The sequence below is a fragment of the Cryptomeria japonica genome, chromosome 5 (genome assembly GCF_030272615.1).
Source record: "Cryptomeria japonica chromosome 5, Sugi_1.0, whole genome shotgun sequence".
Lineage (NCBI taxonomy): Eukaryota > Viridiplantae > Streptophyta > Pinopsida > Cupressales > Cupressaceae > Cryptomeria > Cryptomeria japonica.
Genome location: NC_081409.1, coordinates 98,627,216 through 98,649,188, shown reverse-complemented (window position 1 = coordinate 98,649,188; position 21,973 = coordinate 98,627,216). Strand labels below are relative to the sequence as shown.

The 21,973-nt window shown below is 37.1% G+C and overlaps 1 protein-coding gene across 2 annotated transcripts in view; it reads left to right on the top strand.

The window, feature by feature from the left end:
* Positions 1-21,973, top strand: part of LOC131067765 (protein LPA3) — a 268,122-nt gene that overhangs the window by 141,223 nt on the left and 104,926 nt on the right. The window contains exons 7-9 of one of the 2 annotated variants that reach the window (XM_058002908.2): positions 20,419-20,496; positions 20,619-20,721; positions 21,506-21,566. In XM_058002908.2, coding sequence (XP_057858891.1) covers positions 20,419-20,496; positions 20,619-20,721; positions 21,506-21,566 — 242 coding nt within the window. The remainder of the gene's footprint in view (positions 1-20,418; positions 20,497-20,618; positions 20,722-21,505; positions 21,567-21,973) is intronic. The other variant, XM_058002918.2, reaches the window with a different exon arrangement.

Genomic DNA, 21,973 nt, shown 5'->3' with positions numbered 1-21,973 from the left:
CAATATAATTGTCAACAGTGTTATTCTTGACAGGTCATGACAGGCTTCAGGCAGACCTTCCATACTTATTCTCCCACACCCTAATGTGTTTGAAATGATGTTAAAGATATTATATGATTATCATGTGTCATGGACTAACCCTAATAATTGATATATATTATATGTGTATATGTTTCTTATGTTATGATTGCAGGATTTGATTCTAGGATAACATTATTGTAAGAGATTTTATTTGGTAAAGATGTAACCCTAATTCTAATTTGTTACAATGGTGATTCTAGGGCAAATGCTAGGGCCCTTAAAAAGGGGACGTTACAAATGGTATTAGGGCATCTTTCTTGCCATCTTGTGAAAGATAGTTGATGCAAACCAGTCAAAGGGCTTTAAGGGCTTTAGAAAGAGAAAGAAAAAGGACTGCTCCTACGAACCATCCTGCACCAAGCAACATGGGTGAACATTTGAGCAATGAGTTGTGGCCTTTCATGGAGCAAACCACCCAAGCCCTCATGGATCAAAGCAAGAGGAATGAAAGGAGTGAGCAGTTCCTCCTTCGAGTCGTTCAAAACATGAGCAGCAATTATGGAAGGGAAACCAATACTAATCACTTTGAGAGTAATAATATCCCCCCAAGGGTATCCAACCCTAGGCCAACAAGACCGCCTTTCCTACCTATTGTGCCTTGCACACACTACCCGTCGATAGGTTGCTCCCCTTTCGTTGTTTGCTTCGTTGAGGTCCTGCATAGGAATATTTGTAAGTAGGCGGAGTAGATTGCAACAATGAGAGAGTTGAGCTTGGAAAAATGATTCAGCCCAGAGTTTCAGACTGACCAGAAAAGTCCCAAGTCCTAAAAATTCACTTTTCGCCTAGAAAGCCAAGATTTCAAAGAAGCCACTGAAGCTTGAGTGTGCTCAAATTCCCCTCAAGGCTTGTATTTCTCTAAGAGAGGGACATTTGAAGAATTGAAGTTCGGCGTTTAAAACCAAACCAAAATCGCACCTTTTGATTGAGATGGCTGAGTTTTAAGAACAAGGCGTTTAAAAACCAAGTTGAGGGAAAGAGATAAAATCACACATTGTTATCTAAATACCCGAATTTCATGATAAGTAGTGTTGGCGTCTATAAAACAAGGAAAAGGCTCGGTCATCTAAGTCAAAATGCCGAGTTTGGCAAAAGGCATTAGAAAGCCAAGTAAAATTCGACATTTTTGAGAGAGTTGAAACAAAAGCAAGGGAAATTCACACATTTTTATCTAAATGTCTGAGTTTTTTTCAAAAAACAAAGTGAAAAGAGGCGTTTAAACAAAACAATGTCGCACCTTTTTACTAAAGTGGCTGAAGTTTATTAGGTGAAAATGCGCTTGACAAAGTCGATCATTTGCATAAGAAAGGCCAATTTTCATGTTAAGACATTAGGTGATCTAAAGCCAAAGTTCACACACTAAGGGACCAAAACTCGAATTTCTCAAAAGGGGTGTTTCAAGTAAAATGAAAAAATCTCACATTTTGATCCAAAATCGCGAGTTTTATTGTATAAAGGGAGGGCAAATAAATGAGGTTCGCGGCTTACCCTTTTTTTTAAGTGAAATTTAACCCAAGTAAAATTGCACAATACTTCTTAAAAAGCTAAGTTTTATATCATGGAAGGAGAGCGTTCAAAACAAAGAGAAACATCACACAGAAGAAGTCGCACATTTCATGATTAATACTCGAGTTTCAACTGAGGCGTCAAAAAATACAGACTCGGCACTTTGCAAATCTTTGCAAGGCAGAAATAAGATTCGCACATTCTGAGCAAAAGTCGAGTTTCAGAGAATGAGCTGGGAAGGTGTATACAAGTTTGGCATTTCTTTTTGAAATGAAATGGCATAGTGTTGTGACGTTTTCACACATCGCCCCATTGCAAATGGGGACCCTTGCTTTTTTGCTTTTTAGGGTTTGTTCTTTAGGTTTTTTAGGGTTTTGTTAGTTGGCCTTTGCATTTTGAGTGCTGTCGGGGAGATCAATAGGGTAGCAAGTCCGGCTTGAGTGAGGTCTTGATCCTGAAATTTGGCTAAGTTCGAAAAGTGAGGTCCTGGTCCGGGGAAATGTTATATTCCATAAAAATTATCCTGATAGAGAGTTCGAAAAGTCAAATTTCGCTCCTGTCCTTCACTAAGGATCCAGAGCGAATTTCGCTCCTGTCCCTCTCAGGAGGACCAAGGCGAAGCGCTCCTGTCCCTCACCAAGGGACCAGGGCGATAATACTTATTTGAGCCATTCCTGACCGTGTTTGGACGAATTGAGACATCAAAGGCATGGTGAAGGACGAAATGAGCATGATAGAGCATCCAGACTTGATCAAAAATAATGAAATGATGAAGTTTTTGCCTAGAAGGTCAAATTCGCTCCTGTCCCTCACTGAAGGACCAGAGCGATTTTCTTTATATGCACAATTTTAGACCTTTTTTGGACATTAACTTTTATTCATAGCATGAAGTAAGATGATATCTTCCTTAGCCAAGACATTTTTTGATGAAAATTGTAACGATTTGGCCTAGAGAGCAAAATTCGCTCCTGTCCCTCACTGAAGGACCGGAGCTTGAATTCCAATTTCGCATTATCCTTGCAAGATTTAAGTGGTTTCGCGATTTGAGGAGGTCAAAGGGGATACATTTCATCAGTTGAATATAACTTGAAGTGCCTTCGTGAAAGAAAAATGGACCAAAATGAAAAATCGCTCCTGTCCCTCAGTCAGGGACCAGGGCGAAGTTCAGTGATAGCTCCCGTCCCTCTCCCAGGGACCAGAGCGAAATTCCTCATGAGGCATGTTTTGGGCAAAAAGCAAGCAAGTTTAAAGTTTGAGGCAAGCAAGGACGATGTAACGGATTCGTTGAAGACAAAATTGAAGATTGAAGGACACCAAATGAGACCTATATTGGCCTGGGCGCTCCTGTCCCTCACTGAAGGACCAGAGCGATTTTTGTCTTAGATGAATTTCTTGCCAAGTTTGAATGATTTCCAAGCCAAAGGTGAAAGAAAGGAGGGTGAAACTAGACCGTTGAAGATAAATTTGGAAGTTGGCAAGGTGTAGTTGAGCTTGAAAGTACAAATTCGCTCCTGTCCCTCAGTCAGGGACCAGGGCGATAATCATCATATCACTCAAATCCTTCAAAAATCACGCCAAGTCAAGGTTGTATAAGGTTGCATAAGGTCTAAGGTGTCTTAAGAAAATGATATGCAAAGAAGTTAAACGTCGAAGGGTGATCAAATTGAGTCCAGAGCCTAGATCGCTCCTGTCCCTCATCAAGGGACTAGGGCGATTTTCATTAAATCATTCATTTCCCTTCAAAATCATGACAAGGCAAAGATACACAAGATCAAGGATATCATTTGGAAGGCAATGAACAAGAAACAAAGGTTACAGAACGAAGAATGTTGGCTAGAGCATAAAGTTCGCTCCTGTCCCTCAGTCAGGGACCAGAGCGATAGGTTTGTGTCCTTACCTCTTTCAAATTTGGCGCTAAAACATTCTTTAGATTTTATTAAATGCTAGGAAAAATCGATAAATTTGAAATCCAATTAAAATTAGCGCATGGGCCTTTATTAATTAATTTTTGCCTCTTAAAAATCGAGTTTATTTAAAATTATAGGCATTAAATTAATTAATTATAAATAAAAATGGGGCGCTTGATTTAAAATTTGTTTCATTTTACAAGGGTCGGCCTTTAAGTTTATTTTAAATTTGCCTTATTCACCAAAGTCGGCCTAGGGTCAATATGAAGGTGAGCGCCTATAAAGGAAGGTGTTTATTTCATTTTTCACATCATCATTTATCATCTCTCATATGCGATTTGGAGAAGGCAAAAGTGGAGCGAATTTCATAAAAAAGAAGTGCGAGTTTCTATCCAAAGGTGGTGCGAAACATCTTCAAAGGGGAGTGCGAACTTGAAGTTTGAATTAAGGCAAAAGACATTGAAGAACACATCAAAGACCCCAAGGGTGACGAAGTTGATAGGAAGGACGTTCGCTTGAAGATCACGTGGAAAAGGCTTCAAACATTAATTTTGCCTAGGCAAATTCCTTGTTTTGCATTCTAGAGTTAGCTCTCAAGTGAGGTATGGCGATATGGATTCATTGTTTTGATTTTGAGTATTGGTCGTCCTAACCTCAATCTTGAAATTTTGAATTTTGAAATTTTGAATTTCCAGTAGCTCAATCATATTTAGGAAATGATAACTCAAGGATTTATTATGAAGTTTCCTAAAAATTAATCTAATCTATGTTATATATTGCAAAATCATGTTTCTAATTTTGAAATGTTGTGTAGGCATCAAATGGAGATCTCATCAAGGAAAATCAAGCCGGATCAAGGATGGTCTTCGCCGGGACGATCAAGCAAGGACAAGGACGACCTTCTTTGGACTAACGTCATCAAGGGCAACCTCTTCCAATCCAGTGTTCCAAGGTGAGGTACATCATCATCCTGCACATCAAGGACACAAGGAGTTAGAACAAGGGCTCGTTGAAGAAGTAAATAGTTCCAGATGAATTAATTAAAGCAAGCTTCTCAACAACATCAAGTTGAATATCTACCAAGTTACAAGTGTCAAATGAGGTGGCGTCCTAGTCATCATTTCTCCAGTCAGTGTAGTCCACCTCAGCATGTCCAGATTCAATGTACTTAACTCATGGAAAGTGGCACAAACTCCGATGTACCTACCCTGGCTATCCATTGGTCGATTTTTCTAGAGAGGACATGTGTCCAAGCAATACAATTTTATCATTGGTCAAGCATTAAATGTTATGTAATGGTTGTAACAAACCCTAATTAGGGTTTTCATTGTTGAATCTTGGCCATTGATCTCGAATTGATCTAAGCCATCGAATTGTATTGTGGGCACTATATAAGCTCTGACATTTCATTTTGTAAAGTTAAGGAGAGATAATATAGAAATAGTTGAAAGTAGTTAGTAGATAGAGAGTAGTTAGAAATTGATAGAATAGCAATTAGAGTAGAATAGGAGGACAAGGCAAGAAATTGTTGCCATTGATTGTAAACAAACTCCATTTTCATTGAAGTAATGGTGAAGTGTGTCGTTTCTTGCAATTTGCATGGTTTCTTGTTGAGTCTTCAATCATAGATGGTAGATGATTAGATGAATGGAGGAAATGTGATTGATTGATGGTGGAATTCGTATATCCATACTACTAGCAGTTTGTTGATTGCAAACTTGCCTTGTGTAGTCAACTGGAATCGTTCAGCTTAAGCTCAATTTCAATTTGTCGCTTCTTCATTGATATTCATCAACTTGATGGTGTCTATGCTTGCGGTGATGATTTGAACATCATAAAGCTTCCCTTAGAAGATCACACTAGCCTTGTGGAGATGGTCCATTGATGTCAAAACAAGACCTAGTTAGAGTTTCATCAAAAATCAAATCATTGCTCCTACATTCTTAATATCAGGATTAGATCTTCTCTTCGCCCTTATCCTTTTTCCATTTTTTTTCAAAACTAAGCTAGTAAGAGCCTGTGTTCCAGCAAAGCAGATTGGAAGTAGATGTAAGTCCCCTTGTGATTCCAGCAAATCACATCATACCACTGGAGCTTATCCACACGTAGAGACCCTACATACAGGAACCTTGAAGTCATCCCGATTGATCCTTTTCGCGACATCTTCAGCATTCGGAGGCTTTATTCAAGAGAGGATAAGGTACCCTTGGGTATTTTATTCTGTGTTAGGCAGTGTACAAAATACACGTCAACACATAGCAAACCAAAGTCGCACATTTTCATGTGCAGAAAGAAAAACCTAGCATGAAATCGTATATTTTGTGTAAAGAACCCGAATTTCATCTATCAAGAAGGGCATCAATAGGGATTTGAAGTTTGGCGTTTAAGGAGGAGCCAGGGCAAAATAGAGTTCACTTGTTTTCATGAAGTCGCGAGTTTGAGGGTTTTTGCAAATCGAACAAGTTAAATCTCTCATTCTTTTCCAGAGTGTCAATTGAGAGATCTATGTGCGAGATCTCCCAATCGACGGCTGACATTCAATTTTCCGGTGGCCGTTGGAATTTAAATGCCCTGCAGGTGGGTGGTTGCTGACCCGATGGTCGAGATTGGTTTTCTGCTCGGTCGGCGCCCCAAATCGGATCCGTTTTGCTTCCAACCACCGCGGATTTTCACCATTACTTCAGAAGTGACCCTGTAGGCCGATTTCTGATGCGCCACCATGCCCATTCAATGCATTTTGGAGACTTTTTTGACTCTGTCATGTCGCCATGATGCATCTGTCATAGAGATGTCTTCTCCTACGGACCTTTTTTGACTCTTTCAAAATGATGACCACTTGCAGAGGAAATTTGACACACCATCGGATCAGCATCTCGACTTGGCTTTCCTCCCTCTTGCAGATTTTTGTAGCCTAACCCTCGGGTTTCTAGTTGTAGTTCATTTTGAGTTATGCCTCAACTATAAAGGCAATTTTTTTATATTTTTTAAGGATCTTCTTTCTTTTGCAGAATTTTTTTGGGTAAAAGCATAAAGCTATGTCACATTATTACAAAGGAAATAGCCAATGTTGATTCAACTTTTTAAATTGAATCAATAGAAAGTGAAATATATGTTTTGAATTTTGAAATGATGTAATATAATCAAATGTACATTTTTTTGTGTATTTTATGTTTGTAATTTTGTAAAAAAATTTAAAAATTATTTGAATATACTTTCTCATAAAGTAGACACTATAATTTAGTTGCTGATAAAATATTGAAATTGAAGTTACACAAGGTGTCACACTTTACATAGTAAATTTTAACTTTTTCTCTTCAATTTTTTTGTGTATATTGATAACTTGAAACTTTAGTGCAAAAATATATTTTTTACTATTTTATATATATATATATTTTTCAATAAATTTGGAAAGGTGCGTGTACTGAAATATAACTCTTTCCATTTGGCGTCACTTTTTTTTTTAATCATTTATCCAAATTAGAAAAGAATTATATCATCTTGACATAGACTCTTTTCTGTAGTGCATTTATTTTCAAAATTTTAGTATTTTTCCTTTACAAGATAATCAACCTTATATTTTAGTATTGATGACATACTTTCAATAAAAACAAAATAGAAAATATAAAAACTAATTAAAATATTCTTTTTTTGCTCGGTAAAAGGGCCGAAGCCATATTTTATTAATAAAAAGTGTTACAATCTCCGCTCAGTGCAGGCGCCGGTAGGAAAGAGCGGAGAGGAGAAAACCTTCGGCCTTGCTCGGGACCATAGGTCCAGTTAGTCTAATAACATTTAATTTACATATGACTTTTTACATTATCTACATTCTGGCTTATCAAAAAACCCTTCATAGGTAGCCTCTTTGATTTACATGGGATATTGTATTTCTGCCAAACTTTCCAAGTTCACTGCTGCCATATTTGTCACCTTCTGCTTATCCTGCAAAACAGATTTCCAAGACATTCTTTTGCAAAACCACTTTTTTAACTGTTAGTGCCAAGAGAAGAATAAAAGCCAATATTATTTCTGTATACTCACCCTTGTTGTTATTATAGACTAGGTTTCTTTCAAATGAAGTCAAAATCAGAAATTGTTGGCTATATTTTGAAAGATTACCCAGTCTACAATAATATCAGAAGTGTAAACACTGGCCAACAAAGGATTGATACTAACACAACCTATCTAGCCTGTACTTTTAGACTCTTATTGTGATATTCGAGATTTATATCTATTTAAGTATAAATGCTGAAGTAAACCAATATGCCAGAACCTTTAAAGTACTCCCTTTTACTATACTTTAGTTAATGGCTACTTCATAAAAATATCCTCATTCTAAACTTCACTTAATTAGTATAACTATATGTTTTGATATTGTCATATAGTGAGTATCTTGCCCTTGGCTATGTATGCTATATCAAAGGAAATAAACAGTTCACTATGTACCATGTTCTAACTGCAGTTCCTATATCTTTATGTATAAGATTCGTTATAATAGTAATAGCAAACAAAAACTATGTAATTGAAGCTTAATCTTCTTCCTTGTCATCTGCAGCTTCCATATCAGAGGCCTGTGATTCGGTGGGGTTATCGGCCTGGAACGGAGTCCATCCCTCTTCTACCATATAACTCACCCACCATTCCCCTTTCAGTTCTTTTACCACTCCAAGCCATTGCTTAAGAAATGCAATGCTTCTTACAATCTTTGTTTGTCTTTGATGGCAGAGTTTATGATCTTTATTACTTAGAATGGGCCTTTTGAACTCTACATTGAGCACCTCATCCTTATCTATAGCTTCCGCCACTTTGGAGTAGTCTTCCGAGTAGGGAATTTGGAGATTATCATCAACACATTTTATCGCCATTTCCAGGTTGCCCAAGTATTCTTCTTTGAAGATCAACCTGCATAATGTGACTGTGACTGCTTTTCCTTCTCCCATTGTGAGTAATATTGCTCCAAACCCTGCTAGGATGTTGTTGTTAACTCTCTTCCTATGTTCTGAGAGGATAATCTCATCACCCAGAATCCTTTTGGTCGCATGTATGACCAAAACATCTTCCATTTTCAAGATAACCGACCATTGTTTGTTAGAGATTTCTCCGATGAAGGACATTTCACGCTTCTCAAGGCAGAGACAAATGCCGGAATCCATTTTTAGGCAAAGCGAAGTGGTGTATGCCTATGCGAAGATATACTAGTTATGTCAACCGGTAGTGTCGGTTCTACAAATTGTGACCCCGGTTGTGCTAGGCTAGTCTCATGATGCTTACCTATCTGCCTTTCAGTATGTAATATGATTGCTTGCTGATAATTCTGATATATTTCCCTTCCCAAAATGCCCTACTGTATGACTGTGGGAGTGATGATTACTTTTTTCATGATTGTTGGTTCGCCTTACTCCCTTGCCTTATCCGTACATGATTACTCAAGCAATCGAGCAGTATCTTCATGATGATTTCTAGTTGATGATGTTTTAATCATTGGTATATACTACATTGATATATATATATATATATATATATATTTCTATGTAGGTATATATTTGCTCTATTAAATTTTGTCCATGTACGTGTCTACATATATATATGCCTTTATGCATATATGTATATATGTAGATTTATGTATACATATATGCACTCATATGCATATATCTATAAATATACATATATGTTCTTATACGCATATATATCTATATACATACTTATATATCTGTATATATATGCATATATATGTAAGTAAATATAGCTTTGGATATTTAATCCTGTTGTATGTGTCCAGATGAGCATGTGTGTATCTGTCACATCTGCGGAGGTGCCATCCCAATTCGGTCATGTCGTATCAATTTGAGATTGTTGATCGCTCTGTCATTTATTCTCTGTTTGTCTTATATCCTAGTGTCTCCAGTTTGCTAAGAGTTCAGGCCATGTTTTGCATATTTCGACCTCTGAGTCTATATATGTCTATATATATGGGAATTTAGGTATATGTGAGTGTGGATGTGTATCTGTCTGTGTATGTATTGTATTCGTTTGCGTCTATAGAAGGGAGTAGTCTCTGCTCTCAGGATATTATTGATAGGTATATATGTGATTACATGCGTTTATAACTATATATATGTCCATATATACCTGTATATATAGTTATATATGTATATGTGCATCTATATATGTCTCTGCTATCATATATATGCACGTGTACACATAATTATATAAATACAACTGTATACGTACATATGTATCTCTATCTGTGCATGTACATATGTATACCTTCCAATATACATGTGAATGTGCTATGAATATACTGTTTCTAGGATTATGTCTCAATTTCTATCTGCGTATGAGTATCCAGTTCTAAATGCCTGTGTGTTGATGATGTAGTTCTATTTGCTCCATCTGCCCCTAAATTGGCTAGCTTATCTGCCAATGTGTTAGCTTCCCTATAGATGTGATTGATCATGTAGTCTAAGAAGCTTCCCATTAGCAAGAGGTCTCTATCCAATAAGCTTCTAAGCTCCCAATTCAGCATTGTTTTGGTCCTTATTGCATTAACAATAATGGCCAAGTCCCCTTCTATTTCTAATTTGGATATTTTTAATTGTTTGCATAGGTTTAAACCTTCTATCAGGCTCAACAGTTTTGCCTTATTGTTAGTGCAATGCCCTAGATATCGTGAACTCGATCCAATACATATCCCTTCATGTGAGTGAATTATACATCCTGCCCCTGCCTCCCCTGGATTGCCTCTGGATGCTCCATCAAAATTGAGTTTGCACCATCCAGTCTTCAAGGGCACCCATTTGCATGCTTTTCTATCCTTGATCTTATCTCTATTCCCCTTCCCAAAGAAAGGAGGGATTTTGATCCCCTTCCACTATTTTCTGATATAGTTATCCCACTCTGTAAATGTCTTATCATGTTGTGGAATGGTCATATTCCTATTATTGGAGGTTTCTGTGATGGAGGCTTCTATTTTTGCTATCAAGTTTTCTACCTTCATTTCTGTTTCCTGAAAAATTCTCCTGTTCCTCTCCTTCCAAACCTCCTAGATTACTATTGCTGGACTGCATATCCATAGGTTGTGGAAGATGCTATTCCTTTTGATGATTGGCCAATTTCTGAGCCAATCCTTTAGGTAAGGGATGATGGCACCTGACTAGCCTAATTGTGCCATCAACCAGTACCAGCATCTCAATGTGTAATTATAGGTTGTGAATATGTGGTCATTTGTTTCCTCATCTTTCTTGCATAAGACACAAATTGAGGGTCCTTCGAAACCTCTAAGTTTAAATTGCTCCGTAGTTAGGACCTTCCCCTGAAATGCCACCCAAGCAAAGAAGCCATCTTTTGGGAGACCGTATTTGTCCCAACAAATTGTGTCAGGGGTGTAGTCTTTGATAATGTTTGCCTCATCATATATGGTTCTAAAACCGTCTTTGCAGTTGTATTGACCATCCTTTGACTTCGACCATATAAGCTCATCTGGCCTAGGTCTTAGTGTTATTATTCTTCCCTCAAGAATTTGCAACAATTCTTGGTCTTTGTTGTCCACTAAGAATGGGAGCATGTTTTTCCATTTCCATCCCATTGTCGATTCGGGTGCCAATGTCATATAATCCTTTACATGGTTCCCCCATAAAGATTTCATTTGGTTTTTAATGTCGATTGTGTTCATTAGACTTGTCTTTTGAGGGGTAACCACCCTAGGAATCCTCCCAGAACAAGGCTGTTCTACTATCGTGAATATCCCAAGATAGGTGGTTCACTATGAGTGATTGTCTTTCTCTTATAAAGTTCCAGATTCTAGATCCCTAGGGTGGGTTTGATTCCCTAAATATTGCCTCTCTGGTTTTGTGTTATGCATTTGCTCGTAAGGATTCTTGCCCATTTTGCTTATGAGGATGTATATATTCTCCATGCCAATTTTGCCCCTAAAACCATATTTTGCCATAGTAATTTTCTTATTCCCGTGCCTCCGTCACTCTCTTCTCGACATATCTTTTCCCATGATATCAGTTTCATTTTGTTTTTATCTTCTGCACCATTCCAATAGATGTCTCTCATTATTTGAGATAGTTTTTTATAGGTCCCTTTTGGAAGTGGTAAACAAGATAGAAGATAGATAGGCATTGCTGCTAATACTGTTTTTATGAGGGTTAATCTTCTTGCCCCTGTCAGCCATAATGCTTTCCAGGATGACAGTTTCTTCCTCACTTTTTCAATCAGGGGATCCCAAATTTTATTCGTTCTGATACCTTTGTCTAGAGGCATCCCTAAATACGTGATTGGTAGATGCCCTATTTTGTACCTTAGATACGAAGCTACCCTATATTCCTCTTGTGCTTCCATTTTAAAGAAGAATATTTCTGATTTCTCTTTGTTTACCATCTCTCCTGAGGCCAGCCCATAAGACTATAATACGTTCTTAATTTCCTTAGCTTCCTTTAACTGTCCTTTTCCCAAAATTATTGTGTCGTCAGCAAACTGTTGATGGGTGCATGGTTCTATTCCACCCGTGATCTGAATTCCCGTCAGTCTGTTGGACCTCCGTGATGCATCTAGGCTTCTACCTAAGGCTTCAGACATAATTATAAATAAGAATGGGGATAAAGGATCCCCCTATCTGAGTCCTCTGGAAACTTCAAAGAAGCCTTCTGGTTTTCCGTTTAGTAAGATAGAGAACCTAGGGTTTGATATGCAGAAGTAAACCCAGTTTATCCATTGTTTGTTAAAGCCAAAGGCCTTCATGCAGCTGCAGAGGAAGTACCAATCCACTTTGTCATAAGACTTTTTGATGTCTAATTTTAGCAGCATATTAGGCTATCCTTGGATCTGACGGGAGTGGATGGCTTCCTAGACAATAATAATTCCATCTAAAATTGATCTATTGGGTACAAAGCCTGTTTGTTCTTCTGATATTATGGCAGGCAGTCATTTTTTTAATCTATTAGCCATGACTTTAGCTAGTAGCTTATAGATCATGTTACATAGAGAAATGGGTCTGAACTCATCCCATTTTGAGGGGCTCTCCTTCTTTGGAATTAAGGCCAAAAAGGTGTTATTAATTTCTTTTAGGAGTTTCCTTGCATTGTGGGCAGATTCCAAGGCATTAGTAACCTCGTCCCCTAAGATGTGCCAACATTTCTGAAAAAAACTAGCAGGGAAGCCATCCGGTCCAGGGGCTTTGTCTCCGTGAAATTGTGCCAGAGTCGTTTTAACTTCTTCGTGAGTGATTTTAGAGTTTAACATTTTATTATCATCCTCTGTTATCAGTCTGGGTATGTTATTTGTTAAGCTTCTATTGTTAGGGAGGTCTGAGTGTTCCCAATTGTTAAGGATATTTTCAAAATACTTAATTGCATCTTTTGCAATCAGATCTTGATCCATTATGATCTGATCACTATCATTGGTGATTTGGGTAATTTTGTTTGCTACCCTTTTAATTTTGACACTGTTGTGAAAAAATTTGGTGTTTCGATCACCATCTTCTAACCATGTCTCTCGAGATTTTTGTTTCCAATATATCTCTTCTTTGGCCAGAATGCCTTCATATTCACATAAAAGCATTTTCTCAACTTCATATGTTTCAGAGGTCATCCCGTTTTGCATCACATCAGTGTTTATTGTCTCCAGCTCATTCTCAATTCTTGACTTTTCCTCAAAGATGTTTTTAAATTTCTTTTTGTTCCAATCTAATAGCTTCTGCTTGATCTCTTTTAGCTTAAAGACCAGACAGTACATTTTTTATCCTACAAAGATACTATCCTTCCACCATTTTTGTATGTTGGGGAGGAAGTCTTCATGTGTAAACCACATTCTTTCGAACTTGAAGGGATACTTGATGACGTGTCTAAAATCGCTGAACTTGCGATTTCATCCGGCCAACGTAGAATAGAATGTACTCGCTGAGTATCCTATCCTCTCTTGAGATAAGGAAATCCCTAATGCTGGTTTTGTTGATCAAAGGGGACGACCTCAAGTTTTTGATTGTCAAGTCAAGTATATCTCAATGGTATGAGCCTGAATCTATCAAATACCTGCACACCCAAAATAGAAAGATCTATCTAAAATGCTGAGAGAAACCATGCAAACAGGATGAAAACAAGACAATAAACACCAAATCAATGTCTATATATTGATTTCAGCTGCCTATTACAACAATTTCTGCAGCATCTCTATGCTACTGCTTAAAATCTAACCTATTCTAACTCTAAAATCTAACTCTCTCACCAGAGTCTAACTATCTAACAATCTCTAACCATCTAACCCTTTACAAAAGAAAGGCCTCTGCCTTTTATAGATTTTACAATACGAACCAAAGGCTAGGATTAACTGCATCCAAGGGTCCTGATCTGCCTTCTAGAAACTAGTAGCCCTAATCCATGCCCATTAAATTCTCACTCATCCATTCAACCACAATTTCAACTACCTGCCACTATTTGGCTTCAATTTGAGTCTATCCGGTAGTTGGACATAACTGTCCACAACCGACTTGTTTCCCCTTTCTTTCAAAATATCTGAGTGGGACCTACAAGCAGTTTTACAAGAAAACAATTTCAGCCTTTTAGAAATTGAATTCCTGGAATTAAATCCAGCTGTGTGCTTTTTCTCGAGAAGGCATAAACTTGCAGCATTCAGAGTGTTCTTTAGTCTTTGGTCCCGGTGGTGGACTTCATCTTTGTTCAGCGGCACGGTTCCCAATGTTTGGTTGCTCTCGCGCTTCTGCAGCGCGTTCCCACATCTTTTTTTTCTTTTCCAATCTTCAGCACTTGGCCTTGATTGCGATCCTTCTTCAATTTGCATTTTAGGTCTTTCTCCTGGTTCTCTAATGACATCCTGCGACCTGCGAACGATCAATTTCATTTCAATAAATCAATTTGAAAAATTAATTTAATTTAACAAATATTAAAATTTAACGCTTGGAGGGCCATTTGAAAATTTCCCAAGTTTTAACGCTTTTACTCCTTCCGCGAATTTAGTTGTTCTTGGCAATTTCGGGCAAGAGGGGCATTCGAAAGGTTTTAAAAACTTTGACATTTTCACCCCTTTATGGTGAATTTTGGGATTTTGGGCACTTTTGCAAACTTCGGGATTTTGGAGTGTTTTGCAAACTTTCACTTTTTCACACATTCACTTAAAGGTCCAAATTTCGGCCCTTTGAGGCATTTTGCCAACTTTACTTTTTCTCACATTTTCACTTAAAGGTCCGAATTTCGGCCTTTTGAGGCATTTTGCCAACTTTACTTTTTCTCACATTTTCACTTAAAGGTCCGAATTTCGGCCCTTTGAGGCCTTTTGCCAACTTCGGACTTTTTAGGCCTTTTGCCAATTTCGGACCTTTTAGGTGTTTTGCCAATTTCGGACCTTTTGGGCCTTTTGCCAATTTCGGACTTTTTAGGCCTTTTGCCAATTTCAGACCTTTTGGGCCTTTTTGTCAACTTTTCACATTTTCTAGCATTTTAGCCTGAAGGTCTGAAATTTCGCCCCTTTTGGGCATTTTGGCAACTTCTTAATTTTCTCTCAGCTAGCGAGGATCACCATTCATACAAATCTCGCAAACTTGTACAAACAAACATCATGCAACCCCTCTCATCGTTTTACGCAAAAACTGGCAAATTTCACAAGACTTGGTCTTATTTCTCCCGCACAGGCAGACAAAATTTAGGGGGGGGGGTCCCCTGTCAACTGACGGGGTGTGTGTGCAATACGCACAATACCCTATTTGCTTTGTTTCCCCCACAAGTTCTAAGTGTACTGGGTAGTGATCAGAGCCTGACCAAGGTAATATTGTAGTTTTTAGTTTTTGTATGGAGATCGGTTAGATCTCCTTTAAAGAAGAATCTATCGAGTGTTTCTGCAATGTTGGAAAAATCTTTTCTTCTGTTATTCCATGTGTGAAAACCTGTCTTTGTTCTGATTTTGAGTAAGTTATTGTTATTTATCCAGTTTACGAAGTCTCTTTCTGATTGTTTAATGGTTGTTATACCACCGCGTTTATCAGATGAGTATAAGATGGTGTTGAAGTCACCACCTATGATGATGTGTTTTTCATCCTGAGTATTTAAGTAGTGTTCTATTTCCTACCACACTAATTTCTTTTTGTCTGTTGGAATTGAGCCATAAACATTAATGATTATAAACTCAAGATTTAGATTAAGGGCTCTAACTCTGCCAACCATCCAATTTTGCATTTTGGTTTGACATGTGAATGCAACTGCATTTTTTCTCCACATTATACCTAGTCCCCCCGATGCCCCTGTAGACTCCACAACTTCCAGCTTCCATCCAATATTAAAGGATATACATTTTGAAAAAATCACTTATAGATCTATAAAAGGGTATTTTTACATTTCAAAAAAAATATTATTTATAGGAGTAGGAGTTGTTGAAACATCGAGTTTTTCAAAAAAAATAAAATTTGTAATTAAACCCAAAGTGGTATAAAATATTCATTTAGTAGACAATTCCAATTGGAAAAGTTGTGGGCCATATATAAGATAGCTATAATGAATCTCTATAGACCATATGTTTGACTTAAATTCACTTGTGCTGATAAATTGGCCTAAAACGTGACACAGTTTTGTGCTTTTACCCTTAGTCTCTTTGCACTTGTAAATTTCGTCTTGCCTCTACATTAATAGAACTAGCTTGTTTTGCCTCCTTTCAATTCTCATGATCTGTAATATGCTTTTATCTCGTTATCTGAATGCATTCTCTTTTGTTTTCTTGAGTATAACTGATTGTGTTGATCCCTTGTAGATGTCATCTATGAACTGGATTAGTTCCTTCTGTTGTCTTACAAATTTCAACCTTCACTCATGCTTAGTTAGGGAGCTAATTAGGGTAGAAATCTATGCATGTTTTAGGTGGTTTCTATTGATGTTCTGTGCAGATGCAGGCAGGAAGATCACATTCCATCTAGGTGCAAACCTTTTCCCCTCTTTCAAGCATTCCCTCTTTCTCCCCTTTCCCTCGCAAAATCACTAGATTAGGTCCTAATTGCACTCAAAATTGATAGGAAGTTGGCCTTCTCTAGAGATTCAACCTCACTTCTCCAAGTCCCACACTTGGGAGGTTGATTCAATGTTTCACAAGGTTGATGATCAAGTTTGATCATCACAAGGTGTAACTTTTGTGACAACACACATTATCAGGCCTTGCCAAGTTTTTGTTGAGTCAGAGTTTTTCAACTATTCTCTTGGTGGTGTATCATTGCTACTACCAAACTGTTTCTTCCATTTGTTGTATTGCAAGAGGATGTTGCATAATTGTCGAACTTCAAGGCAACATTGGTAGATGTAATATTGAGTGTTTCTCTCATATGCTCATGTTCATTGTAAGCTCTTTAGCATAATTACTACCATACATTCTTCTTCCATATTGCAATTGATAGCTGCGAACAGATTGTGAATGTCCTTGGTCGTCATCAAATATTCTTGCAAGAACATCTCATCCATCATGATTGAGAAGAACATATTCTTCAAGAAGAAGGTCTTGCCTTTATTTGTCGCCTCATGTAGATCTCGTAGGTGCTTCCAAATCTGTACAAATTTTTTGCCTGATAGAGCCTCTGGAAGCATTTCATATGTTACCAATAATTTCATGAGCATGACAACATCACGATTACGCTCATCAAACTTGTCCTAGTCTTTAACCGAAACCATTGGTTGAGTGTCGATATTGAGGACGATCTTGTTGATACACGTGTACTCAAAGATAATGAGTATTAGTTGTTTCTAGGTGTTATAATTTTTGCGAGTGAAGCATTGGCTTCCTTCCAACATGATGTTGGGCAATGAAGCCATCCCTCCCACAATACAAAATCAAAAAAAGAAATCTTGCTCTCATAGCAAAAACTTTGGGTTCAAAAACCTTAGGTGTCCATGATTCTTTCAAAAAATTGCCAAAAACCTAGAATAATTTTTTTTTAAAGGTTGTGAAAACCCTAACCGTCAAACTTTTTTTTTTACAATCAGCAAATCCGTCGCCAACCCCATGATTTTGAGGAAAATTGTCAAACACAATTGTAACAACCTGTTGACGTGTCTGAAATCGCTAAACTTGCGACTTCATCCGGTCGACGTAGAATAGAATGTACTCGCTAAGTATCTTATCCTCTCTTGAGATAAGAAAATCCCTAGTGCTGTTTTTGTTGATCAAAGGGGACGACCTCAAGGTTTTGATTGTCAGGTCTTGACTGCGAGATTACTCAGTGGTCGATGTGATTTGCTGGGAGCACAAGGGGACTTACGATTTGCAACAAGCTGGTCTGCTGCGATTCTCGAATTACGTAATAAAGAGCAAAAGGAAAGGGTTTAGGAGACCTAAAACTAACAAGATTGGTATGTGGGTAGACGGATTCAACATAACCAATCCCTACTTGGCCAGAATAGCTCACAACCTTGCAAGAACAGTGCAATCTTCAAGGGGACTTGGAAGATTTTCAAACTGCAAACGCACGGCTAAGTACCCAATTCTAGCGCAGCTCAGACGGACACCTACAATTGAACTAAGCACAATTAAAGGCTCAGGTTAACCATACAAAAGGATACACAATCAGTATATCTCAATGGTATGAGCCTAAATCTATCAAATACCTGCACACCCAAAATAGAAAGATATATCTAAAATGCTGAAAGAAACCATGCAAACAGGATGAAAACAAGACAATAAACACCAAATCAACGTCTATATATTGATTTCAGCTGCCTATTACAACAATTTCTGCAGCATCTCTATGCTACTGCTTAAAATCTAACCTATTCTAACTCTAAAATCCAACTACAAAACTCTCTCTAACTGTCTAACTATCTAACCATCTAACCCTTTACAAAAGAAAGGCCTCTGCCTTTTATAGTTTTTACAATATTGAATCAGAGGCTAGGATTGACTGCATCCAAGGGCTGCTGCCTGTCATCCAAAAGCTGGCAGCCTTAACCCATGCCCAATCAATTCTCAGTTATCCAACCAACCACAATTCCAACTACCTGCCACTATTTCATTTCATTTTAATAAAATAATTTGAAAAATTAAATAATTTAACTTAATGCTTGGAGGGTCATTTGAAAATTTCCCAAGTTTTAATGCTTTTACTCCTTCCGCGAATTTAGTTGTTCCTGGCAATTTCGGGCAAGAGGGGCATTCGAAAAGTTTTTTAAAAAGTTCATACTTAGACGTTTTCGAAATTCGGCTTAAATGCACTTCCGCAAATTTTAAGTTAACGTCTTACTATTTTATTTTCACATTTTCAGGGGGTTTGAGAGCAATTGCAAGGTTTTTAAAACTTTAACATTTTCGCCCCTTTATGGCGAATTTCGGGATTTTGGGCACTTTTGAAAGGTTTAAAAACTTTGACATTTTCACCCCTTTATGGCGAATTTCGGGATTTTGGGCACTTTTGAAAGGTTTAAAAACTTTGACATTTTCACCCCTTTATGGCGAATTTCGGGATTTTGGGCACTTTTGAAAGGTTTAAAAACTTTGACATTTTCACCCTTTATGGTGAATTTCGGGATTTTGGGCACTTCTGAAAGGTTTTAAACTTTGACATTTTCACCCCTTTATGGTGAATTTCGGGATTTTGGGCACTTTTGAAAGTTTTAAAAACTTTGACATTTTCACCCCTTTATGGTGAATTTTGGGATTTTGGGCACTTTTGAAAGTTTTAAAAACTTTTGACATTTTCACCCCTTTATGGTGAATTTCAGGAGTTTTGGCCCTTTAGAAAATTTTAAAACTTTGGACAAATCTCCCCTTTCAGTGCGAATTTCGGAGTTTATGAGGCTTTCGAAAACTTAATAAAAATCGCCATTTTGGAGCCCCTTGAAAAGTTCGGCGATTAGCTCTTTTGCAAATTTATAAATTTTTGCGATATTTAGCCTTTTCACCAAATTCGGGGCTTCTTCTCTCCTATCGAGCAGACCAGACTTGACACGGGGATCCCCTGTCAAAGACGGAGTGTGTATAGGTGTTGCCAAAAAACAAAAAATCACAATAAAAATTGTGAGGAATCCTTCGCTGAAGATTTGTCGCACTCAGAAAACAACAAAATGCCCAGGCTGCATGATTTTCAGCAACCTGTCGCACACCAAATAAAAATCACAAATTTTCTTCTTGTTAAAAAATCACCAAAAACACACAGGGAAACACTAAAAAATCCATGCCTTTTTAAATAGAAATTGGCACATGAACATGGATTCTCACATTGCATTTAAATATGGCTTTCTTGGTAGTATGGAACCACCTTTTATATATTGCATAAATATCGGATTCTCACATTACATTTTAAATTCATATCTTTGTACGGTAGAATCCCCCCTATCTCTTCATCTTCTACAATGAATAAGCATGTCTAGAATACTTTTGCTTTGTTCTTGTACCATTTCAAATATTGACTCAAGTGAACACCCACCATGACGTGTTCCAATTCATTGCATTCAAGGACTCCAATCAATCTGGAGACCCAACATCACCCCTTAGAGATTATGACACGTAAAAGCCCCAGCCATCTCACTTGCCTCAGTAATGGCATATTACATGCTAGCTAGAATTTCTGTTATGTTTCTCTTTTCAAGATTTTGGTAGATGCTTAACAAGCTGTGCCTCAGATTATTCTGTAAATAGTCATACGCAACAAAGGCAAATTTTTGGGAAGTAGGTTTTAAATAAAGCTTTACGGCATTTAGGCCAATATCTATGCAGACATTCTGCTTTTTGTTTAGTAAAACAAGGGAAAAAATATGCAGATTGTTTTCATTCAAGTTCTTTTAACTCCCATTTTATGGGAGTGTTTTGCAACAGTTGATTATTATGCAATAAAGGGATAATGCTTGTATGACTTGTTGTTCTGTATCATTCACGGAAACATAATAATTGATGTTAAATCTATATTCATGTTTACTTTTAGCTAGGTTCTAAATTTGAATTAAAGAATTGTCTACTACATGCAGGAAACATTTGCAGCAGCCACCCCAGCTCTTCTTTTTAACTTGGAGCTTGATACATTAAGGTAACTTATTTTGAAACGAAACCTTAGAAATGTTTAGCTGCTTTCTTGCCTTTTTTATATGTTATAGTGATGGTGCTTGATGTAAGCCAAAGGAAACTAAAAGACAAAAAGGATTATTGCAGGTCTGACTTGGGTCTTTTTGGATTTCCTACAAAGGATGTTCATTACCGATTTCTTTCCCAGTTTTTACCTGTTTACTATATTCGAACTCGAGACTATTCGAAGGTGAGTTTAATTATGTCTTAAAACTGTGACTGTTGTTTTTATACTATATCCTGCAAGCGAGAGTTAAATATACAACAACTTGGATGTATAACAAGCACTGAACTTTTTCCGAAATTTTAAGAATATATTAGTTGCCAAATGAGAATTCTTGCTAGAATGGTAAAATAGTTTATTTATTTATTTATATGTATGTTGATCCATTTCACCATACTGCATTTATATTGGTAAGTTTTAAGTCTGGCCTACATTTCAGGCGCCATTGCTGATCATGGATTCTGCTGCCTGTTTATGCGAGCCAATATTCTTTCAATATCCACACTTGAGTTTTTGCCATACACCATAGGCATTGATGCTAAGTGTTGTTCTTGCGAGTGAAAATTGAAAACAAAGTCAAATAGAAAAAATTACAAAATAATGGTTTGAAAAATAACAAGGCATATAGAAAGGAATAGGAAACCTTGGAGGAGACCTTAATCTTGCCTTGGACAGGGGCATATGATGGCCGATATATTATTTGGGTCTCACTCCCTTCAAATAAAAACTGGATGTCCTCACAACTAAATAAAACTAAAATCATTAGATATTTAAACTAAAATCACAAAAAAAGATTATATTTTTGTCTTAAAAAGGGGCATATTTAACTCTTTAGATAGATACATGACATTTACGATTGTATCTTTCTCTCCGTATATGTGTATGCATTTGCATTTACATGTATTTTTGTCAACATACTTAAACTTATATTTCAATTAGTTTTCTAATCATTTTGTTTCACATTTTGTAGACTGTAGCAGTTGCCCCATTTATTTTAAATTATAGTGGAGCTCTTTTCCGTCAGTATCCAGGTAAGAAGATCTCTCTTATAGATGAATTTTCCTTGCATATGGTGATGGCTATTTTAACCATTTAGACTTTTAGTGATGTCATGACAAATGCAAATATTGGACGTCTTCCTGTTTTCAATGACATAAATCTGCATTCTTACTATTGAGTGAAATTGATACATTAAACTACATCTGAAAATAAGAAAATTCCAATTGGTAATTATGAGAGCAACTATATAACTCATTCAAAAACCCATTGTTGGAACATATTTTGCACATCGATTTTCATCTAGAGTATCTGCATGGCCAAATAATTTCAGTAAATTAGAATTCATTACCCCAATTATAAGGTATAAACTCAGTCCTGGACCATATCTAAAATTAGTGTTGAAGCTTTGAAGGCTTCACTTCTAAGCCACCTCATACAG